The 27704-nt window shown below is 57.6% G+C and overlaps 1 protein-coding gene across 3 annotated transcripts; it reads right to left on the bottom strand.

Annotated features, from left to right (window-relative positions):
- Positions 1-2745: 2745 nt before the first annotated feature.
- EXOC3L2 (exocyst complex component 3 like 2) lies at positions 2746-27324 on the bottom strand. Of its 3 annotated transcripts, XR_004973693.1 has the most exons (13): positions 24592-24720; positions 22012-22548; positions 17908-18541; positions 16152-16263; positions 15030-15131; positions 14826-14926; positions 14476-14586; positions 12575-12710; positions 9089-9211; positions 8510-8662; positions 7545-7666; positions 4155-5481; positions 2746-3272 (listed from the first exon to the last, which is right to left on the bottom strand). XR_004973693.1 is itself a non-coding variant. In XM_036346712.1 (12 exons), exons 2-12 carry the CDS (start codon positions 22529-22531, stop codon positions 5190-5192), a joined length of 2406 nt encoding a protein of 801 aa, XP_036202605.1. In that variant the 5' UTR covers positions 22532-22548; positions 27154-27324; the 3' UTR covers positions 3365-5189. The 3 variants fall into 3 exon arrangements, 2 of the variants coding, with proteins under 2 accessions (XP_036202605.1, XP_036202604.1); XM_036346712.1 differs by lacking the exons at positions 2746-3272; positions 24592-24720 and adding an exon at positions 27154-27324 and having other exon boundaries at positions 3365-5481; XM_036346711.1 differs by lacking the exon at positions 2746-3272 and having other exon boundaries at positions 3365-5481.
- Positions 27325-27704: the final 380 nt, after the last annotated feature.

Genomic DNA, 27704 nt, shown 5'->3' with positions numbered 1-27704 from the left:
GTACATGCCCTTGACCAGAAGTCGAACCTGAGACCCTTTGGCTCACGGTCCCATGCTCCAACCACTGAGCAACACAGAGCAGGGCTGTAATTTTTTTTCTTTTTTTTTAAAAATATATATTTTATTGATTTTTTTCAGAGAGGAAGGGAGAGGGACAGAGAGTTAGAAACATTGATGAGGGAGAAGCATCGATCAGCTGCCTCCTGCACACCCCTGACTGGGGATGCGCCCACAACCAAGGCACATGCCCCCGACCGGAATCGAACCTGGGACCCCTTCAGTCCGCAGGCCGATGCTCTATCCACTGAGCCAAACCGGTCAGGGCTGTAATTTTTTCTTGCTAGCCAGACATGATGTACTGGATAGAAGGAACTAATTAGGCTTTGAGGACTGTGGTGGTGAGATGTGTGTGTGTGTGGGGGGGGGGACCGGAAGAGTCTATGATGAGGCTTCAGTGTTTTATTAAGCTCATGCTTATGCCTCTAGACTTCACAAGTGTCTTAATTTTTTTTCTCCCTCTTAAGTGGGAGAGGCTGGCTAGAGTGGGTGGGGTGGCTACTTCCCTTCCTCAGGTCAGTTAGGCTGATGGTCCTGCAGTGGGTGAGGCTCTCAAAAATGCCAAAATGGTCCCTTTCCTGCTCTCCCTACCAGAAGCACGGGGGGTGGGGGTGGGGGGTTTCTCTAATATTTACTGTGGGAACCTACTTGAGCTCCTGAGGGTAAATTTTACAAAATTGGGGGGGGGGGGAGCGGGGGGAGGGTGTCCTCCTATGACTGGGACCTGCTGGCATTTTTAACTCTTGGAGTTGTCCACACACAGGTTCCAGCAATTTGTCAGTGACAGGCCTGGTTTTCCTGCCCGGGCGCTGGTTCCCGCAGCTGTTTCTGCTCGGTAAGTTTATTCTCCGCACCTATTCGCCTGTCAGTCTCTCCAGTCTTTGCGCTGTGCCCTCACCTCTCTCAGCAATCCAGACTTGCGTATTTTTCAGTCTGTCCAGCTTTATTATTATTATTATTATTATTATTATTATTATTATTGATTTCAGAGAGAAAGGGAGAGGGAGAGAGAGAAAGAAACATCAATGATGAGAGAGAATCATTGATCGGCTGCCTCCTACACGCCCCCCCCCCCCCCACTGGGGATGGAGCCCACAACCAGGCATGTGCCCTTGACCAGAATCGAACTGGAGACCCTCCAGTCTGCAGGCCGACGCTCTATCCACTGAGCCAAACCGGCTAGGGCTGTCCAGCTTTTTAATCGTGAATATTGAATGGCGATCTCCAAGCTCCTTATGTGTGAAACCAGAAACCAGAAGCCACCTAAAAGGGTCATGTACACGTGAAAAGAACGTATACTTTGCCATTGTTGACTGTAATGTTTTATGTATTCGTTCAAGTTGATTTTTTAAAATTTTTATTGATTTTAGGAAGAGAGGAAGGGAGAGAGAAATATTGACTTGTTGTTCCACTTAGTTATGCCCTCATTGGTTGACTCTTGTATGTGCCCTGACCAGGGATCAAACCCACAACCTTGGCGTATCCGGGCAACACTCTAACCAACTGAGCTACCTGGCCAGGGCGCGAGTCCCTGCTTTTAACTATTTTGGGTCGATACCTAGAAGTGAAATTGCTGGGTCATGTAGTCACTCTATGTTTCTGTACTGTTTTCCAAGTGGCTTTGGCTTTACCATTTTACATACCCACTGGCAATGCACAGGGTTCCAATTTCTTCACATCCTTGCCAACACTTGTTATTTTTCTTTGCATTAAAAAAAAAAAAAAAAATAGCCCTGGCTGGTGTGGCTCAGTTGCTTGAGCGTCGTCCCATGCACTGAAAGGTTGCAGGTTTGATTCCAGTCAGGGCACATACCTGGGTTTCAGGAGTGTAAGGGGGAGAAGGCAACAATCAGCATCTCTCTCTCACATTGATCTCTCTCTCTTCTCTCTCTCTCCATCCCTCCCCCCTCCTTCCCCTCCTTCCTTCCTCTCCCTAAGCATGTTCTCGAGTGAGGAATGAATAAATAAACAAACAAACAAATAAATAAATGCTATCCTAAAGAGAGCGAAGTGGTCCTTTCTGACTTGCATTTCCCTAAAGAGCATCTTTTCATGGGCTTCCTGGCCATTTGCACAGCATTTGCTTTGGAGAAATGTCTACTCAGGTCTTTTGCCCATTTTTGAATTGGGTTGTTTGTTATTTCCTTGTTGAGGAGTTTATATTCTGGCTGAAATCCCCTATCAGATGTATGGTTTGTGGATATTTTCCCCTGTTCTGTGGGTTGTCTTTTCACTCTATTGATAGTACCCTTTGATGCACATTTTCAATTCTGATAAAGTCTAATTGATCTATTTTGATGTTGTTGTAATTGCCTGTGGATTTGTTAAATTCACGTCATGAAGATTTTGACCTGATGTTCTCTTCCAAGAGTTTTATAGTTTTAGCTCCTAATTTAGGCCTTTGATCTTAATTTTTTTAAAATATATTTTTATTGATTTCAGAGAGAAAGGGAGAGGGAGAGAGAGATAGAAACATAAATGAAGAGAAAGAATCATTGATCAGCTGCCTTTTGCACACCCCCTACTGGGGACTGAGCCCACAACCCGGGCATATGCCCTTGACCGGAATCGAACCCGGGACCCTTCAGTCCAAGCACAATGTTCTATCCACTGAGCCAAACTGGCTAGGGCTATTCAGGGTTTCTTGAAATTCCACATGAGTTTTAGGTTGGACTTTTTTATTTTTGCAAAAACATACTATTGGGATTTTGATAGGGACTACATTGAATCTGTAGACATTTGGGGTAGTATTGTCATGTTAACCATATTGTCTTTGAAACTACGAACACAGGATGTCTTTCCATATATTTGCGTCTTGTTTAATTTTTCTCAGCAATGTTTGCTAGTTTCAGCATGTAAGTCTCTCACCACCTTGGCCAGCTGCAACCTGTCCCAGCGCCACCGCCAGGGAAGGGTGGTGTCAGGACGGAACCCACCTCCATCTCAGTCCACGCACCTAATGCTTCCCCCCTACTTTCCCTGAGCCAGGACCCGTGCCACCTCTTCGCTGAGCCCGCCCAGCCTGCTCCCCGACGGCTGTTGTAAGAGCCTGGGGTGTACAGGTGGGTCCTGGCACCTGCTGGGTGGGTGACTTTGGCTGCATTCCTTTCTCTGTCTGGGCCTCTGTTTCCAAGTCTGCAAGTTTGATGAGAAGGGGCCCTGAGTGAAAACCTTGGGAACATGGTGAACCGCATCCAGCACGGCCAGGGGTGAACCTGAGGAGGGGCGGGGAAGGATTCAAAAAGACAGACAAGAGAATACAGCTGGGACCAGGTGGATCACTGCCTGGATGAGGAAACAGTGACCCAGCCCGGAAGCCAAAGCTTTATTTTATCATCAGATCACACAAAGCAAAGCAAGGGGAATGGTCAACATGTTTACAATGTTCTTGTGAGTTACAAATCTATTCCCATTACTCAAGCCTGGCTTGGCAGCACTTGCTGCACCTCCCACAGCCCATTAGCTACCTAGGAACAAGGGAGGACTGTAAGGTCAAGCTTAATTGTGCTAGGAGGGCTCTGCCCTCCAGGCTGGGACTTGTGTGTGGCTCTGCCACAGGTCAGTCCGAGGCTTGACCCAATAGCCGCTCCCTACAACATGGGACCCGGAATGCAGTAAGAGCTAAATTATTGCAGCTGTTAGGACCCTTTCCCCCTTATTACAAAAGTGGAAACTGAGGCCCTTGGGGTAAGGTCAGAGCTTCTCAGGTCAGACCAAGAAAATGTTTGCAAAACCTGAAAAGAACACTGCCAAACCCGGAGGAATACATCTTGAATTAAATGCCTGCAAGCTACATGTCGTTAATCCCCCAGTTCCTCTCATGTAGCAATGACGCTGAACGTGTCATTTTATTTTTACTTTTAAAAAATATACTTTTATTGATTTCAGAGAGGGAGAGAGAGAAGCATCAATGATGAGAATCATTGATCGGCTACCGGGGATCGAGCTGTCACCCAGGCATGTGCCCTTGACCGGAATCAAACCTGGGACCCTTCAGCCCGCAGGCCAACGCTCTATCCACTGAGCCAAACCGGCCAGGGCTGAAAGTGTCATTTTAGAAGTTGAGGTGAGGAGGGTACCTCCTCTGGATGTCTCACCTTGTCCTGGGCTTAAGGAGTTCTGCAGAGACAGGAACCACAGCCCAGAGAGGGTCAGCTTCCAGCCGCAGGTCACACAACCCCCGGCTCCAAAGATCCCGAGTTCCCACCGTCAGAGTTCAAATGTGCGTGAGGTTCCACCCGGCCCCAGTGCTGACCCCTGGCTGCCTCCTCCTTCTGACTTCTCAGGAAAAAAAAAACAAAAAACTGCCAGGAAGCATCCATCACAGGCTGTCCAACTGGGCCGGAGGGGCAGGGTCAGCGGGGAGGTGACCTCAAGGTCTCCGTGGGGACCAGGATCCGGCAGGGCTGGGGGTGAGAGGCTGGAACGTTTCCCACCCTGAGATTTTCCTGCGTCAACCCAGGAGGGCGCCCTGGATGCCGCCGGCCCTGCCCCCAACCTCCTTCCTCTCTGGACACAGTTCCCGGCTAAGGATGGATGGGGAGGGCGGCCCAAGGTGAACGGCCAGGCCCAGGAAGGCAGAGGCACTTGAGATTGACAAGATGAAGCACCGGGGCTCTGAGTGGCCGAGGGCTGGCCCTGGAGTCACGCAGCCCGGGGACTCGGTACAAACGGGGCAGCTCGTAGGCTCCCGGTCCGCTGGGCCTCAGTCCCCATGTGCTGCCCGCGAGTTGGACCCTAGCCCGGTCTTGGGCGTGTGAGAAGCCCTTGGCCCTGGGCCCTGCCCTCCAGTCCTTCCTCCCCCACACACTGGGGACTCGGCCCTTCCTTGTGTTAAATAGAAACCTCTTTATTCTAAGTATCGTACATTCCTTAATACATTGGATGGGGGCCAGACCTTGAGGTGAGGGGAAAGGGGGGGCCTGGGATATTTCTGTAGCGCCTTCCAACTCCACCCGCCACCCACCGGGCTGGGAGCTGGTGCTGCAGCGGCCTCCTGGCCTCAGGGACGTCCTTGCTCCCTCTGACCCCGGTTTCTCTTCTGTACATCCAGGGGCCTGGGGTCCCAGGCAGGGGGACGGTGTGTCAGCAGCAAAGATGGGGCACGGAGGGGGCGGGCGCTGGGAGAAGTCTCAGCGCTGGGCCCAGGCCCAGGTCCGTGATGGAGGTGGGGGCCGAAGCCTGGGCAGACAGGCCAGCCGGGGCCTGGCCAGCCCCAGGCCGGGGAAGCGGCCCAGGAGAGGGAGGCCGAGGCAGAAAGGCGGGCGGGGCACGGGGATGTCTGCGAAGAAGGCACGGTCGTGGGGTGGTGACAGGGCTTCCCCCTCAGACAGTTCCAGGTCCCGGGCCACGGCCAGGATCTCCTGGCGGGCGGCTGCGTTGCGCAGGCCACGGATGTCCAGGAGGGCGGCCACGTGCTTCCGCCTGGGCATAGAGGAAAGGGAGGTGCATGGGGTTCTGGGCTCTGGATGCACACCCAGCCCGACTATGGATACCCCCACCCTGCAACTCACCCGTCCCAGAACCTGCCTTAGCTCTGGAGTTCCTTTCCCCCTTCCGGATCCCTTCCTTTCACCAGCCACCCAACCCCGCCCTTCACAGATCCCCTCTGGCACCGACCCCCAGCCTCTCCCCCCTGTGCCATCCCCCCTCCAGAACTTCACGTCAGCCATTTCCAAATCCTCCCATTTCCAACGGATTCCACAGCCCTCGCCGCCAAACCCAGCCTCAGCTGTGATTAAAATACCCTTCAGTCTTCCGCCCCAATTTAGCTCAGGCAGCTCCCAGATTTCCATTCTGGTGCCTCCCGTTTGTTCGGCTCTGGCACCCAGAGCAACAGTGAACCTCTCTTCCATCTCAAACAGCCCCACATGGTCGCTCAGATGTGGCCCAGAAGTGCCCACCCGCCTTCCCATCCCGCCCCTCCCCTGCCCCAAGGCCAGGTCTGGGAGTTTCTCACCACTGCAGCCCTCATCCAAAACTCACCTCAACATCGCTCAACCTGGATCCCACTCTAGAAACGTCATTCCCAAATTCTGCCTCGGAACCTCATCCCCTTCACCCCCAATCCATCCCCAAATTCCAGCTCAACCAAAATTCCACTCTGGGACGAAAACTCACTTGGGGGACCTTTATTTCATCTGGAAACATTATACTCCAAACCAACTCTACTCTCTCCCATCCTCGCCCCTGAATCCACACAATGGACCCTTCCCCTTCACCCCACCCACCACCGCGTTTCAACTCAAGACACTGAACCCCACATTCGCTTCCAGAACTTTCATTCCAGACAGCTCTGGGGCCTTCAATCCAGCTCAGCCCACACCGCCCCACACCCCTGGTTCGGAATCGCCGCAGCCCCAAAACACTCATCCAAAACATGGCTGAGGAACCTCCCAGCTCCGGCGGACCCCAAAACACAGCCCCCAAACTCAGCTCCGGCACCCCTCCTCCCAGCCCAGCCTGAGACGTCAGAAGCTTAGCGTTAGATTCAAGCTCAGACACTCCAACCCAGCAGGCTGCTGGCTGCCCCAGCCCCTCGGACTCCAGGGCCCTGAGCCTTCCCAGGACACGGGCTCCACACCCACAACCAGAACAGTCCATCCTGTATCAGTTCAGAGTCCTCGTCCCCCCCTCCACCAGCCCTCACCCCGGAACCACCCGCAGTGCCTCACTCCCTGGTGGTGTGGGCTCCGGACTATGGGCACAGAATGTCTGCCAGCCCGGATAGCACTGTGGTGCCCTGCCACCCCCCACCCCGTCTGAATTCACAGGTGGCCGTGAGGTGTGGCGGCCAGTGCTCGGGCTCTGGAGACAGCCTGCTGCCTGGGTTCAAGTCTCAGCTTTGCCACTTGCTACTTAGTCTCTGCCCACCTCAGAGTGTGCCAGGCGCTTAGGACAGAGCTGCCCTTTACCTACAGGGCGGTTATGTAAGACGCTGTCCTCGGTGGGGCACAGGGACTCAATAAACAACTGGTATTGTTACTGCTGTCCCCATTGGTGATGGTGATGATGATGATGATGATGATGATGATGATGATGATGATATAGTTTCACTATTTTCCCCGTGGAACAGAGGAGGAAACCAAGGGTCAGAGAGGACCACAGAGACCGGACACCGTCCACCAGGATCGGAACAGCGCCTGCCGGTGGCAGTGCGTGTGTGCCCTGTGCCCGTGCATGTCCCCGCGTCCCCCGGGCTCCCCTGCTGGGCCGGCCCTTCCTGCCGCCGGCGGCCCGCGCCCCCCTGCCCCGCGCTTCCTGTGCATGCCTGTTTGTTTTCGAGCCCTGGTGGCGGCGGCTGCGACGGCGGCGGCGGCGGTCGAAGGAGGGAAATCGTATTAATAATGCCCTGGTTCCAGCAGGAAACGGCCGTCAGACACGCTCGCCGCCTCCCTCCCTCAGCCCGGAGGCAGGAAACGCGGGGACGGGCGCCAAGGCCCTCGGGAGACCTCGCCGGGCCGCGGCGCGGGGCTGGGAGCGCTCACCTGATGTCCGGGTAGTCCCGCACCAGCACCCCCACCTCCACCTGGATGCTGGGCGTGTCTTCCAGCTGCAGGACTTCGGCCAAATGGGGCACCACGGCGTCCAGCCACGAGGCCTGCGACTCCTGCGGGGCAAGGTGCAGGCTCAGGCCCCCCCCCCCGCCCCTCCCCAAACCGCACCCTCCCTAAAGGACCCCCCACCCCCCGCCAGCGTCCTCATCTGTAAAACCCGCAGAGGACAGGCTGTTTATCTGGAGCCTTAGGGAATTTGAAGAAATATCCACACCGGAGGCGAGTCCCAGCTTTGCATGAAATTTGGGGCAACCCTCAAACCTAGAGGGAACTGGATGACGTGCCCACGGGATCGCTCTGTGTTCTCAAATTTGCAACAACAAATTTTTTTGTCCCAAGGGCTCCAGACTACAAACTCCTGTTAATGCGGCTGATGGGGCCCCTCGGGTCTGGGCAAACAGATATGGGTCGGTGACTTAAAACCCCTGGACTTGCCCTAACCGGTTTGGCTCAGTGGATAGAGCCTCGGCCTGCGGACTCAAGGGTTCCAGGTTCGATTCCGGCCAAGGGCATGTACCTGGGTTGTGGGCACATCCCCAGTAGGGGGTGTGCAGGAGGCAGCTGCAGCTGATCAATGTTTCTCTCTCATCCATGTTTCTAACTCTCTAACCCTCTCCCTTCCTCTCTGTAAAAAATCAATAAAATATATTTTTTTAAAAATAAAATAAAACCCCTGGACTCGGCAACGCTAAGATCCTGAGTCTGTCGCACGTGGCTTCTGCCTCGGTGCTCGGCCCGGAGTAACAGCCAGTGTGTGCGGAGGGTCGGCTCTGCGGTTTGGGGAGGGTCGGAGTGTCCCCGGTGGCGGGGCTGAAAGCTGGGTGAAGGCCTTATCCGAAGCCCCCGCCCCGCCGGGGGGTGGGTGATCCCGGAGCCCGCGCCCCGGCCGCACTGACCAGCCGCCGGAACAGCCGCTGCAGCTGCGCCGCGTCCTCGCGGAGCCTCCCGGCCACGCGGCTGCGGGTGCGCGAGCCGCAGCGCAGGCGCCCGCGGAACAGCGGCCTCACGTACTCGACCAGCGCCCGCCGGTGCAGCTCGGCCACCAGCTCCTGGGGACCCGGAGACGCGAGGGGTGTGAGCCGCCAGGGACCCCGCTCTCCCCGCTCCCCACCCCGAGCACCCGCGGGAACCCCTGCCCTGCCCTGCCCACCTGGCGCCGGGGCCCCTCCCCGCCCCCAGCCCCCGAGGGTGACCCCTGTCCTGTCTGAGGACACCCTCCTCCGCCCCTACCAGCTCGTAGACACCCCCTACCGGCCCCCCAAAGGGTGCCCACCCCGCCTTCGCCCCATTCTCCGGAGCTCCCAGAGGCCCCAACCCAGTCTACGCCCGCCCTACACCGCACGCCCGCCACCCCCCGGGCACGCCTCCCCCCAGAGCGCCACCTAGCTCACCCCGAAAGAACTGCTTCCTGCCTTGAGGGTGTCTCCCCCAGTAGAGCGCTCTGGCTCCCCCAACCCCTGCCCCAGCAGGCGCACCTGGTAAGGCTCATCCTGCATCCTGCGCAGGGCCAGGGCCTGCGCGCCCAGCGTGCCCACGATGCCGTCCAGGGCCTCCGTGCTGCTCAGCCACTTCCTGCGCATCAGCTTGCTGAAGTGTGGCTGGGGGGGCAAGAGTGGAGGGAGGGTCATACGCCCCTCCTGCCACCCCCTTTCTTCAGCGAGTATTCCGATACAGATTCCTAAAGGCTGCCCAGTGCCGGGGCCACAGCCCTGCCTTCCTGGGGTCAGAGTCCAGTGAGGGGGACAGACACTGTCCCCAGACCGTGATGACCCAGAGTGTGCAGGGCTGAGACCAGGAGCCCAGGCAGGGGTTTAGGAAGCTCAGGAGTCAGCAGAGAATCAAGGAGGGCTTCTTGGAGGAGGAGACATCAGAGCCGAGGCCCTGATGATGGTCACTGTTAGCCAGATGGCAGAGGGAGTGGCCCAACCAGAGGCAAGGGTGAATGAAGAAGGTTCAGATTTCAGACGGGCTTGCGGGTCAGAGGACTAGAAAGCAGATTGGGTGCGACTGGCAAGACCAGCTATGTAATTCTCAGGGCCCAGTGCAAATGAAATGGGAGACCCTTATTCAAGACTTACTAAGAACTTCAAGACAGAGACAGCAGAGAATGACACCACGCTCAGGCCCTTGTAAGCAGTGGGGTCCTGTGTGACCGCTCAGCTCACAGGGCCACCACTGGTGGTAGGACAGGGGGCCAGGGGGCGGGGCAGAGCACACAGGGCCTCCTCCGCTGTGTGAGAAACCCCAGCTTTCTCCTGGGGGCACCGGGGAGCCATAGCAGGTTCTGAGCAGAAGGGGGAGAGGGCCAGGTTTGTGTTTTACTGGGATTGATAGGAGGGAGCAAGATTGAGGCAGAAATCTGGGGGGAGTCTGGAAGGAGGAAAGGGGGGGGTGACAGGAGGAACGTAAGGTGGTATGAGCACACGATGCAGTGAATGGCCATGGGGAGAGGGAGGCTTCTGGGTGAGACTCAGGAGATGGGGGTGAGTGTCCACAGGGGTCTGAAGCAGGTCCCTATCCCACTCGGCCCTGCACCCCCTTTCTGCTCTCTCATCCTGACAGCAGCCCAGTTTTCTGAACCTCCAGAAATGGGGCCTGTGGGCTTTTGTTGAAAAGCTGGTGTGAAAGGTACATGTCACTGTTGCTACGAAGTCTGTACATTTATGAAAATAACGATGGCCAATGCCATGGGCCGGACCCAAGCCAAGCGCTGGTGGCCACAGTCCCATTGCTTCCTCGCAGCTCCTGGGAAGCCTGGAACTCCTGTCCCTCTGTCTAAACAGCGGCCCTGAGAGGACCAGCAATTTAGCCAAGGCCCCCCTGCCTGCAAGCGAGTAGCGGGGCCTGGAGCAAAGACTATATCCTCTTCCCAGCATCCCCACACGCACTTCCATCCACATACTTATTCATTTAGTCACTCAGCAAACCCTCTCAGCCTTCCTGTGGGCCCAGCCCTGGGTGGATCACTGGGGACACAGAGCAGAAGGAGACAGACAAACACTCGATCATCATAAGCAGGTCAAAGCGGGGTGGCAGCGGATGACATGAGGAGTTATTGTTCTTTGTGTCGGGAGTAAGCTTGGTTTTGTGGTTCTGTTTGTTTAGCGAGGACGCCTTATCTCCTGGAGATGCAGCTGCGGGGCTGACGGATGATGACAGATGTCAAGGGTCTGCGGGGGAAGGAGCCACGGCAGGAGGAGGCGGGGAGATAAACAAGCCTGGCCCCGGGCTGACTTGCTGGAGCTGGGAGATGGGTCCGCAGAAGGTCATTCTGTCATTCTGCCTAGTTTTGTGTATGTTTGAAATTTTCCGTAATAAGCAGTTATTTGAGAAACATTCCAACAAATCCTCGCTCTTGAGAAACTAGCATTCCAGTGGGAAGAGACAGATTAAAAAAAAAAAAATACAGCATGGTAGGTGGCCGTAGGTGCTTTGGTGACCAATAGAGCAAGAGTGAGGAAGGGAGCCCTAGCCGGTTTGGCTCAGTGGATAGAGCGTCGGCCTGCAGACTGAAGGGTCCCGGGTTCGATTCTGGTCAAGGGCATGGATCTCGGTTGCAGGCTTCTCTCCATCCCAGGCCCTGGTCAGGGTGCGTGCAGGAGACAACCAACAGATGTGTTCCTCTCACATCGATATTTCTCTCTGTCTTTCCCTCTCTCTTCCACTCTCTCTAAGATCAATGGAAAAATATCCTTAGGTGAGGATTTAAAAATAATAAAAATAAATAAATAAATAAATAAAAGAAATTTTTATAAAAAGAAGTGAGGAAGGGATTTTATTTTATTTTTATTTATTGAGTTGAGAGAGAGAGAGATGTTGTTCCACTGATTTATACACTGATTGGTTGATTCTTGTATGTGCCCTGACCAGGCATTGAACCTTGGCGTATTGGGATGACGCGTCAACCAGCTGGGCTACCCACTGAACTACCCAGCCAGGGTGGGAGTCTGTTTTAAACAGGACAGTCAAGGGAGGTCTCCCTGAGAAGGTGGCATCTGAGTCAAGACATCAAAAGAGGTGAAAGAGGGAGCTATGTGGCCACCGGAGGGAAGAGGGGCCCAGCAAAGGAAGCGGGCAGTGCACAGGCCTGTCTGTGCGGGAGCAGCAGGGAGTGGTGTGGCTAGAGTGGAGTCAGGGGGAGCGTGGGGCAGGTGAGATCAGGGAGGGAAGGGAGAGACCGTGCAGGGCTTGGCAGCCAGGGCAAGGACTCCGGCTTTGGTCCTGCGTGAGCTGGGAGCTCTGGGGGCTTCTGAACAGAGGAGGGACATGCTCATCAGATGGAACAGGCATTGCCATCATCCGCCTCCACCACACCCTCAGTCTCATCCCACCAGCCTCCCCACATACTCTCACCACCTCTGAACCCAGCCCCCTCTGCACAGGAGCCCAGACAAGGGGCTCTAGGGTCTAGGGCAGGCTGGGCAGGCATGTAGGGGACCTGGGGGGGGGGGGGCTCCACCCAACCCCCAAGGCCCCTCCTGCTGGTCTTTTGTTTGTTAATCCTCACCGGAGGATATTTTTCCATTGATTTTTAGAGATAGTGGAAGGGAGGGGGAGGGGGAGAGAGAGAGAGAGAGAGAGAGAGAGAGAGAGAGAGAGAGAGAGAGAGAGAGACATCGGTTGGTTGCCTCCCACACATGCCCGGCCAGGGCAGGGATTGAGCCTGCAACCAAGGCAGTGACCTTGACCAGAATGGAACCTGGGCCCCTTCATTCCGCAGGTCAACGCTCTACCCACTGAGCCAAACCGGCGAGGGCTCTCTGTTCTCATCTTAAACATATCCTCCCACCTCTTCCTTCCTGTATCCCCTCTGTCCCCCAAATGGCCCAGACATGGCCATCACCCCCACCCCTCCCCCGCCTGCTTCCCAAACACTGAGTCATGGGCTGAAAGGAACCGGGGATGAGGGAATGTGCTCCCCTGTCCGGCCAGGGCCCCACCCAGCCCTCCGCCTGGCTCACCTGCAGCTCCTGGAACAGGAGGTCGGCCAGCACCCGGTGGCAGAGCCGGGTCACGCGGTCCAGAGCGCTGGCTGCGGCTTCCCGGGCAGGCTCACTTTCAGGGGGCCCCACCCGGGCCAGGCGCTCCGCCAGAGCCCTGTGGGGATCAGTGAAGCCAACGGTCAGGAGCCCCAACATTCAGCCCAACTGCCTGGACCTGTCTCCCTCCTTAAATGGACCTTATTTTGTGGGACACAGGTGCTGCGGAGAGTCAGGGGCTCTGGCGAAGGCCTGGGGGCTGGGAGATAGTAGGGGCTATCTGGGAGGCTGGGGAACTGGGGGGCTCTGTGGAAAGAATGGGGGCCCAGGGGGTGTTGTGGGAGGAAAGGAGTCTCTCTGGGTCTGTTCCTCTCGGTGAGAGTGGGGAGGTCTCCATTCTCAAAGCTTGTGATGCTAAGCATCTATGGTTCTCAAATTCCACCCTTCTCACTTTTTTTAAAATTTATTTTTTTATTGATTTCAGAGAGGGGGAGAGAGAGAGAGAGAAACATCGATGAATCATAGATCTGCTGCGTCCTGCACACCCCCTACTGGGGATCGAGCCCACCACCGGGGCATGTGCCCTTGACGGGAATCGAACCAGGGACCCTTCAGTCCGCAGGCCAACGCTCTATCCACTGAGCCAAACTGGCTAGGGCTCACTTTCTGACATCGTAGCAGTCTATGACCCTCCAAAGCCGAGAGGCGGCCTGAGGGCAGTTTGGCACTCTGCCCAAATCCCAGTGAACCCTTGAGTCCCTGTGCTCATAGGAGTTGTCAGATGTGCCAGGCGTTTCTCTGCAAAAGAGTGGGGCCAGCCCTGGCCGGTGGCTCTGTTGGTTGAGGCGTCGTCCATACCAAAAGGTGGCGGGTTCAATTCCTGGTCAGGGCACATACCCAGGTTTCGGGTTTGATCCTCCTCTCCGCCCCCCCCAATCAGGGTGCATGCAGGAGGCAACTGATGTTTCTCCCTCTCTCCCTTCCTCTCTCTGAAATGAAAAAAAAAGAGTGGAGGCAACTATCCCCCCAGTGGGGACAGATCAAATAAAGGCGGGCACCCCCAAGAAGTGGGGTACAGTTCAGGTCTGAACAAGGCATGTGGGAACTCTTTGTGAGCGAACAGAAAGATCTCCAAGCTGTTAAAGGGGCAGGGTGTGTTTTCTATACGACCATTTACATGGTCTTAAAGCAGCGGTTCTCAGCCTGTGGGTCGCGACCCCTTTGGCGGTCGAACGACCCTTTCCCAGGGGTCGCCTAAGACCATCCTGCATATCAGATATTGACATGACGATTCAAAACAGTAGCAACATGACAGTGATGAAGTAGCAACAAAAATAATTTTATGGTTGGGTCACAACATGAGGAACTGTATGTAAAGGGCCAGAAGGTTGAGAACCACTGTAAAGGAAAAGGAATAGGTATGCATATATTTAAATATATTTGCATGTATACGGTAGGAGATGTGCATATGCATATACGCATATGTATGACGTGTATACAGTATATATGCACATACACATTAATTTATATCTGTTTACTGGTAAATATATGAACTATGTCTGCAAAGATATGGAGACACTAGCAATAACTGGTTGCCTCTAAGTGGGGGCGGGGGGAGAATGCGGTGGGCATAAGGATTTTCCCTGTTTTAGGTTAATGAAGAAGGGAAGTATGAGAAGAAGGTAAACAAAAGCCTGGAATTCTTAGAGCGGGTTCTGGAATCTCAGCACTCCAGGGTTGATGACGCCTAACCCTGGTCACTTCCAGGAGTCCCAGGTTTTATGTTTCTAGGGCCCATGCCCCTGCCTCTCCAGGATCTGGGCATGCAGTGCAGCTCGTCCCCCGGGAATGGCCTCTTCCCCGCACACTGTGGGCGCTCTCACCTCAGGGGGGGCCCGCAGTTGACCAGGGAGATGGTCCTGCTGATATAGGTCTCGGGTGGCAGCTCCCGGACTCCTGGGCTCTCATGGAACCGCTCCACGCGCTGCTGGAAGCTGGGGGGCGGGGAGGGGGGGGCGGGAAGAGAGGGGCGGGGGCCAGATGACAGATGACAGATGGAACACTGCTGGATTAGGGTCCCTTGCGGGCACTGAGCCCAGCAAAGCCTGTGATCCCCACTGAGGCACCCCTGCCCATCCTGCCTGGTTCTTCCCTTTCATCTCTCCCCTCCCTCTGTTGCATCCCGGACTCTGATGCACCCCCCAACCTGTGCCCTGCCCCCAGCCCCCCATACCTCTGCAGGAACTCTGCCAGCCCCCCCAGGCAGCAGTGGGCCATCCGCTCCCCGAACTCCTGGCTGATGCGGGGCGCCCGCTCTGTGTGCTCCTCCAGCAGCTGCAAGGTGGGGGGGGGGATGAGGAGGGGTGAGGAGGGGGCGAGGCCCCGCTTTCCCACCCGGCACTGCCCAGCTGGTTCTCTTTCCCTTCCCCGCCCCTACCTCACACACGTCCTGGGCCAGGGTGCTCGGCAGGTCCTCCGGGCTCGCCCAGTGCTCCTCGTCCTCCTGCAGCGCCCGGAGCAGGGCTGCCCGCGTCTGGGCCTTCGCGGGGAGGTGGGGGAGGCAGAGTCAGGGGTGCCTGGGAGCCCCTCCCTCCATGATCCCCGCACCTTGGCCCCGAGCAGGTCTGGATTCCACCAGGGAGCTCCTCAAAGTTACGCGGGAGGAAGCTGGACCACAAAACCTCCCGCCCTTCCCACTGCTCAGCCCACGCGTGGAGCTTGCTGCTAAGAGCTGGTTTTAAGCTTCCTCTATCTACTCACTACCCAGAGCAGCGGTCGCCAGCCGGGGTCCGCGGGCCACTGGTGGTCCGTGAGGTCCGAAAGCTTGGCGACCGCTGAGCCAGAGGGTTTAAGGGTCAACTCTCACTATTTCATGGCCCTAAGGCTCTGCTCTCAGGTTTGACAAAAAAAAAAATCATTCAAGATTGTCAGATTCTGGAATTCAAAAATTCCCAGGCTCTGTGATTCTAAGGTTGACCCATCTCTGATTCTCTGGTCCAACGTTGACCTTCAACTCAGGGGCTCTGACAATCTAGACATGTTCAAGCCTAAGGGTCTCCTCGCTCCAGTTGCAAAGACTCTGATTTTTGTGGCCGAGGCAGGGCCTCCATTCAGGTAGGAAACCCCCCGAGGCCACCTGCTCTGTGGGGTCTGGCCCAGCCACTTATAAACCAGGTTCACTATCCGTCCTGCTGGGACGGATGGACAGACGGACGGACAGACGGACGGACGCAAAAGGCGCCCCCGCGCCTCCTTCTGTGAGCCTTTGGCTCCGTGAGGGGAGGCTCCGTGTCTGACTTCCTCTCGCTCTGAGATTTGCATGTCTGAACGCATTGAACCGTCACTGGGTCTCTAGGCCCAGCTGGGTGCCTAGACTACAGCACTGAACCTAAGACAGCTGTGATCCGTGTGGATGTGCACGTCCATGTCCTTTGGACAGAGCTCAGAGCCCGCAAAGGGAAAAGGGAGATGGAAATACCAAAAGGGGGAGAGGAGAGGCCCCAGGCCCAGTGCGAGCCCTCCCTCCCGGCAGAGTGCCCCCCCCCCAATCCCCCCATACCTTAACATCTGTGACACATTCATCCTCCAAGCCCCGAACGGTGCCAGGCGACAGGAGGGGCCCCAGCTCCCCGTTCTCCAGGGCGACCATGTCCACCAGCCCCAAGACTTCTCTGAGAGGGGGAGTAAGAGACGGGGGAGGGGGTTGAGGGGGGGGCAGAGCAGCTAACCCTATCCCCCCCCTCCCTTCCTCGCTTGGGGCCAGCTTTGCTCTTCCCTCAGAGGAAGTCTCTGCAACATGGCTCCCCTGGGCCCAGCTCTCTGAGTCAGCTCCCAGATGGATGGTGTCTGGGCAAGACATAGGAGTCAAGTCCAAGCTTGACCACCTGGCACGCAGGGTCTCATGATGGTCACTTCGCCAGATGGAAGCTCCCTTGTCCCGCACGGCCTCTCCAGTCCAGCCCTCGCTCCAGGCCTGTGCAATCCCACTCCTTTGCCCACTGCTCACTCCCCACCCACCCCCCGACCCCCGCATTCACCAGGCTTTTGCTCAAGGCATCTTCCCAGCCAGAAGCACCATCTCCCTACAGATGGGACTTAACTCGGGTCTCACCATTCCAGGAAGCTTTCCAGACCCTCCCCTGCCTCCATCTCTCATGGACGGTGTGAGAGTGTCATTAGCACACAGTCCCAAGGGGGCTAGGGGGCCACGTGAGTAGCTCTTGCCTCCCATTCTTCTAGGGGCGGCACCCTGATTTTGCTGGAGGACGCACCCAGCCCTTCACGCTCGCCTGTGGTTTGGCTGTGGCCCACTCCCTTTTTCCCGGAGTGGGGAGGTGACCCAGGCACGGCTAACGGCCATATTCCACCCCCCAGCCGCCAGAACGGCTGTGCTTCAGATGCACAGGCTTGATAGGTATACGAGTCTAGGACCAGGAGGGCCAATGGTGCTACTTTCTAGATCAGCGGTTCTCAACCTGTGGGTCGCGACCCCTTTGGGGGGTCGAATGACCTTTTCACAGGGGTCGCCTAAGACCATTGGAAAACACATATATAATTACATACTGTTTTTGTGATTAATCACTATGCTTTCATTATGTTCACTTTGTAACAGTGAAAATACATCCTGTACATCAGATATTTACATTACGATTCATAACAGCAGCAAAATTACAGTTATGAAGTAGCAACGAAAATAATTTTATGGTTGGGGGTCACCACAACATGAGGAACTGTATGAAAGGGTCGCGGCATTGGGAAGGTTGAGAACCGCTGTTCTAGATGCTAAAGTTACAGAACTCAGGGGGCCAACAGCGCCGCAGTCCTCAGGCTGAGGGCTCAACAGGCTGGTGATTCTTGGATCAAAGAGGGGAGGAGGCTAAGGTGAAGGGTTCCAAGGCTCACTGACACTAAGACTCCAGGTTCGAAGCCTCATCAGTCCCAACGTTCTAAGGTTGGAAGAGCCAGCGGTGCTAAAGCGCTGGGAGCCAACCGGGTTCTAGAATTCAAAGGGCCAACAGAGCCAAGACTTGAAGAAGGGCCAGCGGAGCTTTGGTTCCGGGCGGGAAGGGCCCACGTGCCGAGGTTCTAGAATCGGGAGGATCGCAGTTCTAACGCTCCCGCCTCGGAGGAGCAGACACGCTGAGATTCTAGGTTGTCAATGTCACCAGGGACGGAGACTGGAGGCGCCCAGGGGGTTAGGTTGCAGAATGGAAGGGTCGGCTGTACTAGGTTCTCGGGAACCCAAGGGGCGGGGCGGGGGCTGGAGGTGGGCGGCCCTACAACCTCCGGGAGGACTGTGTCTGGTCCCCGCTCACCTGGGGTACACCTGGTGGTGCCAGTGCAGCAGCGCGTAGCGGTCGGCGAGCGGCAGCCTCCGGCGGGCGGCGGCGCCCAGCCACTCGGCCAGCGCGCTGTGGTAGCCGCGCAGGTAGACCCCGAAGGCGCCCAGGCCGGCGGGGTAGGCGGGCGCCAGGCGGCCCCGCACCACGCCCATGTCCTCCAGCAGCCGCGCCCGCAGCGCCTCCAGCTGCGCGGCCAGGCCCCCGGGCGCCCCCGGGGCCGCCGCCTCCAGGCGCTCCCGCGCCGCGCGCGCCACCGCTTCGGCCCAGCGGGCGCGCAGCCTGCGGGCGGCCCCGGGCCCCCGGCGCCCGTCGGCCGCCTCCTCCTGCACCAGCACCTGGCCCAGCTGCGCCACGGCGCCCGCCCCGGCGCCCACGCCCGGCCCGGGGCCCGCCAGCGTCTCGCGCACCAGCGCCCACAGCTCGCGCTGCAGGGCCTCGTACAGCAGCGCCACGTCCCGCGCCCGGCGGCCGCCGCCGCCTGCGCCCTCGAGCTTGGGCGGCCCGGGCGCGCCCCCCGACGACGCCAGCTCCTCGGCTTCCAGCTCCAAGATGTGCTCGTCGGCCCGCGCGAGCTCGCGCTGCTGGATCAGGCTCAGGATTTCCAGCACTGTGGGCGCAAAGCGGAGTCGGGGTCGGAAACTGGGAGAGCGGGGCGGGGCGGGGCGGGGGGGGGGGGTCGGGGGAGGGGCGGGGGGAGGTAAGGTGTGGAGTCTGGGGCGGTTCAGGAGAAGGGGGAAGAGACAGGGGGTCCGAAGCGGGGTTGGGGGCAGGAGGAAGGAGGGGGTGGAAGAGGACATTGAGGGCTGGTGGGGGAGGATGGAAGAGGCAGGACAGAAGTGGAGGAGGGGGTCCAGGGAGGAGGCAGAGGAGACTGGAGAGGAGGAGGCCAAGAGAGGGGAGGCCCTAGCCGGTTTGGCTCAGTGGATAGAGCATCGGCCTGCGGACTGAAGGATCCCAGGCTAGATTCTGGTCAAGGGCACATGCTCAGGTTGCGGGCTCGATCCCCAGTGGGGGCCTCGTAGGAGGCATCCGATCAGTGATTCTCATCATGGATGTTTCTATCTCTCCCTTTCCCTTCCTCTCTGAAATCAATAAAAACTTTAAAAAAAAAAAAAAAGAGTGTGGGGAGAAGTGAAAAGGGAGGAGGGGCTCCGGGCGGGGGGCATGGAGGAGAGGGGATGGAGGAAGGGGCGTGGAAGAGGACCAGGACCAGGGGAGGAGACAGGAGAGGTTAGGGAAGGGAAGAGGGTTTGGCGATGGAAGTGTCTGAATATGGGAAGTAGGTTAAAGGACTAGATAGAGGATGTCAACTTAGTAAGAGGGTTGGAGGGGGAGTCAGAGGAAGTGGGTGAGAAGGGGCTGAGGAAGAGGGAGAGGGTTAGGGCATGAGGTGAGGGGTTGAAGCAAGGGAGCGGGTATTAGGGAATGAGTAGATCTGGCGAGTTGAGGGGCGAGGGTAGGAAAGGGGCATCAGGGTCAGAGAAAGGGGCCAGAGGACGTGGCAGGGCCAAGGGAGAGGGACAGGGATGGAGACCGCCCGGGACCAGCGGCAGGTGGAGGCTTGGGCAGGGGGGAGGGTAGCCAGGCCAGAGGTGGGTCTTTTGGGGGTGGGAACAGCTGTGGGGTGATCTGGCACCCTGAGGAGTTCAGTCCCCCCCCCCCCCCAGGGAGGGGGTCATGGGACAGGGAGGCCTTTGAATGAAGGCAGAGGGAGGGTCCCAGTGGCCCAGGGTTACCCCCGACACCTCCACCCCCCTCCACTTCCTCCCTGGCAGAGAAACTATTTCCTGTCCAGCGCTATTTCTGCCCATCCGTTTCCAGAAGGCGGGGGCTCCAGTCACCCCCTTCTCACCTCCCTGCAGTGCCCTCCCAGTCCCCAGGGAGCAGGGGCTGAAATAGCCGCTGGCCAGGATGTGGAGGGCATCAGAGGACTCGGCAAGGGCTACCCATGGGGGGCGGGGGCTGGGAGTTAGGAGGGGGCGGGGGGGGGGAGGTAGAGGATGTAGAGACAGGGTTGGGTGGGGCTAATGAAGGTGGGGATTGGGGCAGGGCTGGGGATGAAGATGGAGGTGAGGATGGGGATGAAGATGGGAGCTGGGATGAGGGTGTTTAGGGTTAGTGTGGGGTTGGGCTGAAATCGGTGGAGGGGGATGGGAAAGGGATGGAGAATGACATCTGGGGTTTGGGGGAGGGATGGGGCTGGAGATGTGGGTGGAGTGATTTCGGTGAGAGCTGAGGCTGGGAAGAAGGTAGAGGTGGGTATGAGTTTGAAGAGGTGGAGAACGGGTGAAGTGGAAGGTGGAGGTTGGGGGGGTAGGACTAGGACCCAGTGTAGGGGTGGAGATGGGGTTTAAAACAAAGGAGGAGGCCGAGTTGGGGGTTGAGGTTGAAATGGGGGCTGAGGGGGACGAGGACCGAATGAGGAAGTTGGGGAGGGGAATGGGGTGGACGGTGGGTGCGGAGATGGACCTGGGGTTGCGGGTTAGGAGTAGATGAAGAGGGGAGAGGGTTGGAGTTGTACTTGGGGGTGGGATTAGCATAGAGAAATGGGTCGAGGGATGGGACCGGACCAGTTGGTGGTGGCCATGGTGTCGGGCAGAGCGATGAGGTTGGTAATGGCATTTGGAGAAAGGGGTAGGTTGGGGATACGCGTGAGATATGCCTCAAGGTGGAGGTTGCTGCTGAGGTTGGACTAAACATGGGATAGAAACCAAAAAGGCGTTAAGGAAGACACGAGCTTGGGGCAGGAGTGGGGTTGAGGACACAGACGGCGGTGTTATGAGTTGAATTGTCCCCCCCCCAAAAAAAAACCAACAACAACAACCATGTGAGGGCCTAACCCCCAGGACCTCAGAATGGAACCTTATTTGGAAATAGGCTCTTTACAGAGGCAATCAAGTTAAAATGAGGTCACAGGGGGATCCTGATCCAATCCGATGAGTGTTCCTATAACAAGGGGAGACTTGGCCTAACCAGTTTGGCTCAGTGGATAGAGCGTCGGCCTGTGGACTGAAGGGTCCCAGGTTCGATTCCGGTCAAGGGCATGTGCCTTGGTTGCGGGAACATCCCCAGTGGGGGATGTGCAGGAGGCAGCTGATCGATGTTTCTAACTCTCTATCCCTCTCCCTTCCTCTCTGTAAAAAATCAATAAAAATAGATTTTTTAAAAAACCAAAACACGAAATTCTAAAAAAAACAAAACAAAACAAGGGGAGACGGGCACCAAGATAGACGTGCGCCGAAGGAAGGTGATCTGAGGAGTCACGGAGAGGAGCCACGTGACGTTAGGGGGCTGGGGTGATGCAGCCACAAGCCCAAGAGACACCGAAGATTGTCGGCAAAGCGCCAGAAGCTGGAAGAGGCCAGGGAGCAGCCTCCAGGGAGGACTCGGCTACAGGTCTCGGAGGGCGTGGCCCTGCCAGCACCGCGACTTTGGACTTCTAACCTGCAGGCTGCGAGAGGATACGGCTCTACAGCTTTAAGACCCATAGTTCGGGCAGCTAACCCAGAGGGTGGGAGATTTGGGGTGATGTAGTCAGGAGATAAAGGTAGACATTGGCATGGACCTGAGTTTAAAAACGAAGCTTGGACATGAGTTGAGGTGGGGATGAAGTTGAGGGTCAAGGCTGGGGCCACTGAGGTTCGGAGTGGGCGGGAAGAGGAGAAGGGGTTGAGGATGAAGGAGGGGGTTGAGGTGGGGGTGGAGTCTGGGGCAGGGGCTGGGCACAGGGTGGAGTTTGGAGTTGAGGGAGGGGCATGAGGTCAAGGTGGAGTGTGGATACTTTGAAAGGAGATGGGACTGAGGTCGAAGTTGAGGGCACTGAGAGAGGGTTGAACTTGGGGGTAGGGGGTTGGAGGAGGTGGGATGAAAGCGGGTGATTCCCTTGCTGCTGGACACGGGGTCAGGCTGAAGGTGGCAGGCGGAGGGAGGGACAGACGGATGGGCGTGGCGATGGGTGGAATGTGGAGCTTGGTGATGGGATCAGGACTGCAGGGACCCGCTGGCCTCGCCCATGGAGGCAGGCAGGGCCGGGTGGAAATGGGCATGGTGACCCCCCAGGCCTGGGTCAGGACTCACCTGACAACGGCTCCTTCATCTTTGGGGGCTCCCGGGCCTTGGGCGGGGGCTCAGGAGCCGCCTCGCCTGCAGGCACCACCCTCTCGGCCAGGGAGGCGCGCCGGGGCTTGGGCCCGCGCCCCAGCCTCAGGAAGGCCAGCCTCCGGGCCGCCTCCCCGGTCTCCTCATCCCCCTGGGCGCGGGTCCCCTGCAGCCTGGCCAGGAGGCCGAAGTCCGCCGAGCTCCTGCGTGTGCCTGGCATCAGCACTCGGCCCAGGAAGGAGCGGGGCTGCCCGTCGCCAGGGCTGCCCGCCCGCCGGCCAGGGGTCCAGGCCAGGCGGAAGGGAGCCAGGCCCGCCAGCTTCTCCAGCGTGGGGCGGCGGCCACACGACGTCCCGTTGGGCAGGGTCCCCAGCCGCCCAGGCTCCTCCTCTTCCAGCCCGGGAACATCCTCAAAGGGGTTCCGCGAGGACCTCTGGGGCAGGGTCCCTGCCCGGGGCACCTTGGCATCTGCCACCCGGAGGCTCTTCAGGATGGGCATTTTGCCAGGCGGGGGACCTGGGGGGGGGGAAATAATGGGCCGTTAATATGCTGATGACAACCCTGGCTGGTTTGGCTCAGTGGCTAGAGCGTCCGCCTCCAGACTGAAGGGTCCCGGGTTCGATTCCGGACAAGGGCACATGCCCAGGATGCCAGCTCGATCCCCTGTGGGCGGTGTGCAGGAGGCAGCCGATCCATGATTCTCTCTCATCATTGATGTTTCTATCTCTCTCCTCCTTCCTCTCTGAAATCAATAAAAAATAAAAGTATCGCCGAAACCGGTTTGGCTCAGTGGATAGAGCGTCGGCCTGCGGACTGAAAGGTCCCAGGTTCGATTCCGGTCGGGGGCATGTACCTGGGTTGCGGGCACATCCCCAGCAGGAGATGTGCAGGAGGCGGCTGATCGATGTTTCTCTCTCATCGATGTTTCTAACTCTCTCTCTCTCTCTCTCTCTCCCTTCCTCTCTGTAAAAAATCAATATATTAAAAAAATAAATAAATAAATAAATAAAAGTATCTTGATGACAGTCCTTCCGCGTCCCCAGCACTTCGGGGCTGAGCACACACGGATGCTTTGAGCCCTCACCATCCCATGAGGTGAGCACTGTTACTGGGCCCGTTTTGCAGACGAGGACACAGGCTCAGAAGGGCAAAGGCCCTCGCCTAACGCCCCTCAGTGATTCAGGGGCAAAGGCAGGACTCGCGCCCAGACCTGTGTGACCCCGGGGCCTGGGCTCCCCCAGGGCATCGGCTCGCAGGCCCTCCCCCCACCGTACTCGCCCCGCGTGGTTGTCATCCCAGTTCACCCGCACGCACCCACCGTGAAGGAACAGGCTCAGAGAGGGGAAGGGCGCCCCTCAAGGTGTCACAGCAGCAAAGGGCAGACGGCTTGAGACCCAGGCCCCCCCCACGCCCCCCCCCGCCGCCCCGTTATCCGGGTCACACACCTGTGCACCTGCCTCATCTCCCCTGTCCAGTCAGTACCCTGTCACCTCTACCCCTTTCATTCCCTCAGCAACACTTCCTGGGAAGTGTCCACAGGAGGCGAGTCCACAGAGGCAGAGATGAGTGGTTGTCAGGGGCTGGGAGTCACTGCTTAATGGATACAGAGTTTCTGTTTAGGGGGATGAAAAATTTCCATCTGGAACTAGATTGAGGGGCGGTTGACAACACTGTGAATTACTAGATGCCAATGAATAGGACCCTTTAACACGGTTAACACGGTCTTGGCCAGGCCGCTCCATATGGCAAGGCCGTGGGTTCAATCCCTGGTCGGGCACATACAAGAACCACCAGTGAATAAATTAAGTTGATGCTTCTCTCTCTGTCTCCCTTCCTCTCTTTTTCAAATTAATAATAATAATAATAAAATTAGGCTTAAAAGATAAAATGGCCCTAGCCAGTTTGGCTCAGTGGATAGAGCGTCGGCCTGTGGACCAAAGGGTCCTGGGTTCGATTCCGGTCACGAGCATGTACCTCGGTTGCAGGCTCCTCTCCAGCCTGGGCCCAGCCCCGGTCAGAGCGTGTGCAGGAGGCAACCAATCAATGTGTTTCGCTCACATCACTGTTTCTCTCTGTCTTCCCCTCTCTCTTCCACTCTCCCTAAAAGATCAATGGAAACATATCCTCAGGTGAGAGTTAACAAAACAACACAACAACAAAAAAGGGTAATATGTTGAATTTTGTTATTCGTTTTACCACAGTAAGGAAACACCTTCCTAGGTGTTTTCCCTGGGCCCAGCGCTGTGCGGGCTTTGAGGATGCAGCGGTGGCCAAGGAAGACCCAGTCTCTGCCGGCACCGAGCTCGAAGCTTCCTGCCCATTTCATCTCCTTAGTCCCTCGTCTCCGTCCCTGTCCATGGCCCAAGCCCCTTTCTGCTTCCCTGCCTCCTCCCTGGTTTCCAAACATCCAGTCTTGGCCCCTCCAGCCCACCCTTGAGGATCTTGTTAAAGCACAAACCTGCCCCTCCCCTTCTCTTAACCTTCCATGGCTCCCAGTGCGACTGGGAGAAAATTCAGGCCCCTCCCTTGCCAGCTGTCGCCTCACCAGTGCTGTCCTACCTTCTCCTCCTTGCTCCAAACTCCTCTGGGTTTCAGCATCGGTTGGTCTTTTTACATGGGAGCCTGTTCTCCACGCTTTACTCATATTTTCGGACGCAGCCCCAACTCTCCCTCCTCCAGGAATCCCTACCGGTGCCCAGGCTGGGTCACGTGTCCCCCTCGGCCCAGCCCACTGGGTCGGCACTGTCTGGGGATGGTCCTGTGTCCCCCATGGACTGTGAGCCCCGCGAGGGCAGGGGCAGGACTCTCTCTGTCACCACTGTGTCCCCAGCTCCCAGGACAGGCATTTGGGGAGTGAATGGGTAATAAACAGGAAATGAAGGAAGGAGGCAAAGACTTCATTCCTTGTGGGGAAGAGGAATGATGAGTCAAGGGGAGAGGTCAGGGAGGAGCAGCCACACAGGACCCCGGGCCCTGGGGAGCCATGCGAGGGTGCTTTCCAAACACCCAGAGAAGTACAGGGGACACACTTCACCAGCAGCTCTGTGCCTGCAGGCCTAGCTGCATCTAAAGCAAACACTGGCTCGATTTTTCAGGCTTTTTAAGAATCAGGCATTGCAAACGCATGACCCCGCAGCCCGCCCGGTCCTACGCGCCCAGCCCAGCCCTCTCCCGAGGGAAGCAGCTTCTGAATGTCCACGAGACCTTGTCCCTGGGCCCACACAGACCTGTGTCCAGAAGTAATAACTGATCCTTCTACATGGTCGCAAACTCTATAAACGCTGTCATTCTACGTGGATCCTGCGACTTGCTGTGTGTGTGTGTGTGTGTGTGTGTGTGTGTGTGTGTGTGTGCTCACTTACCCATGCCTGTCTCTGTGGCTCTAGCGGGTTTATTAAAATATATATATATTTTTATTGATTTCAGAGAGGAAGGGAGAGAGAGATAGAAGCATCAATGATGAGAGAGAATCCTTGATCGGCTGCCTCCTGCACACCCCCCACTGGGGATCGAGCCTGCAACCCGGGCTTGTGCCCTGACCTGAATCAAACGGTGACCTCCTGGTTCATAGGTCGACACTCGGCCACTGAGCCACACCGGCTTGGGCTGTGGCGGGTTTATTTTAAGAGCTGCATGCTATTCTGCTGCGTGCCTATGGAAAATTGTGTCAAGTTGCCAGATGTTCACATGGTCTCCTACTGCGGGATGCATTGTCTTGAACTGGGTCTGAGCAGGCGAGGCTGACGGAGCCCTGAGCGGGCAGGGCTGGGGCCCTTCCCTGGTGGGGCGCTCCCTTCTTTCCTCCCGACTTTAGTCTCCAGACCTCAGCTGTCCTTCCTCAAGCCTCCTTCCCTAGAAACACCCTCCCAGCCCCTCTCCAGTCTTCATTGTCCCGCATCCCCCAGGGAGGCAGTCGCCATGGCAACCCTTTGCCGGAGCCCCCATGGTTGAGGGCAATCGATACCACCCCCCCGCCCCCACACACACTTTTCACACACTGATTTCTCTGTCTTTCGTCCTCCAAACAGGCTTCTTCTGTGCACTTCACCCTCACCCCAAAATGGCCCCATCGTGCCCCAGAACTGGCTCCAACATCCCCCCAACTCCACCACCCCTTCAAAATGGGGGGCTCCCATGTCCCTCCAGTTGAAGTCAGCGCCGCCCAAGCTAGATTGGACATTCTCCCACTGGCTTCCAGGTCCACCCCGAACCGGATCCAGTACCCCCAAACCCACATCCTCAGACCTGGCTGCAACATTTTCCCAAAACTCGCCCGACGTCTTTCCCCTTCCTGGCTCCAACACCCCCTCTGCCAGCTGGCTCCCACATCCTGCCCTCCAGCCCCTGTCTGCCTCCCGGTGCCAGGCCCCTGACTCACTTCCGAGGCATCCCCAAGCCCCCAGCCCCCGGCTCCTGCAGGATGTCTTGGCCACCAGAGCTTCCCTCTCTGGGCTCCTCCTCCTCTTCCTCGCTGCCAGCCTTTCCCCAAGGACCCAAACCCTCCACCGGCCGCCTGGCCTGTTTGCAGAAGTCCTCGCCTCCTGCCCCCAGGGCCCGCTCCGGAGAAATGCCCTTACAGATGGTGCGTCCAAGCCGGACCCCAACCAACACCGCCCCAGGGCAGCCTTGCCCCCAAACAACCCCTACCAGCCCAGCCTGTATCAAGCTCATCCCCATCTTCACGCCCAACCCTCCCATCACCTCTCCTGCTCCATCTCCATCCCAACCCTTGTCCCCTCTCCCATCTCCAAGACTCCGTCCCTTAGGGATAGAGCGAGACACCCATCCCTCCCTGGCCTCGGCCTTGGCCTTCCCACCTGAACCGGGGGACGGCCGACCCCACCACGTCTCACCTCTTCTCTCTCGGTTCCAAGCTCTCCACTGCCTTGCAGACTTTGCACCCCAGGACCTCCTGCGCCCTCCTCCTGCTCCCATCTCCCCCTGCCCTTTCGCTGGCACCCTGTGGAAACCAGCCCCCAGACTCTCCCTCTGCCCAGCTTCTGGCTTCAGGACACATGTTTTCTCGAACTCTGGTCTAGCCCATCTCTGGGCCGAGCCACACTCCTGGAGGTCCGCGAGTCCCACCCCCGCCCCAGCACCCCAGCACCCCAGCACGCTCACCTCTGTCCTCGGAGCCTTGTCCTTCTGTCCCTGCTGTTGTCCTGTCCTGTCCTGAGGCTACTTCAGCCAGGACTGCTAAGAGCTTGGATCTGAGGAGGGGGGGGTTAGAGGAGGTCAATTTCCTGTCAGGAAACCCCTCCCTCTCTGGGGCCAGGGGTGGGAAGGACTCGTTATCTGTCTGCCCTTTTAGGCCAGGCTGCGGTTTGGCCCCCACCCTCCCCCCGGCCCGGCCGGAATCGGACCCCCGCCCCCTGCCTGCTCTTCACGCCTCCCAAGGTGACAACACTATCCTGGGCGCCTGGGGAGACACCCCCTGCTGGATGTGGGCCCAAAGCTCGCTCTGGGTTTCCTGCTGTGGGGAGAAGACAAGGAGGAAGGTTCTGCCCGGCCCAGATGCCAAGATTGGAGGCCTAAATGTTGGCACTGGCATAGCTTTGGAAACGGGACTGTTCTCCTGAAAGCCCTTGTCCCCAGGTTCTGCAAAGCACTTCTGTTGTCCTGCACTACCCTCCCCCCCAAACCAGGGGCATGGCTCTGATTGGTCGATTTCT

Source organism: Myotis myotis, unplaced genomic scaffold (genome assembly GCF_014108235.1).
Source record: "Myotis myotis isolate mMyoMyo1 unplaced genomic scaffold, mMyoMyo1.p scaffold_m19_p_19, whole genome shotgun sequence".
NCBI classification, from domain to species: Eukaryota; Metazoa; Chordata; class Mammalia; order Chiroptera; family Vespertilionidae; genus Myotis; species Myotis myotis.
This window is presented reverse-complemented; position numbering and strand designations above follow the sequence as displayed.

Excerpts from the sequence above, each read along its gene's own strand:
- EXOC3L2 (XM_036346711.1), bottom strand. The coding sequence starts at position 24,676 with ATGAGTAAAGCGTGGAGAACAGGCTCCCATGTAAAAAGACCAACCGAT. Across the intron at positions 15,132-16,151 it reads AATGTGTCACAGATGTTAAG|GCCCAGACGCGGGCAGCCCT; the intron begins GTATGGGGGGAT and ends CTCCCCGCGAAG. Across the intron at positions 5,482-7,544 it reads CGGGACTACCCGGACATCAG|GCGGAAGCACGTGGCCGCCC; the intron begins GTGAGCGCTCCC and ends CTCTATGCCCAG.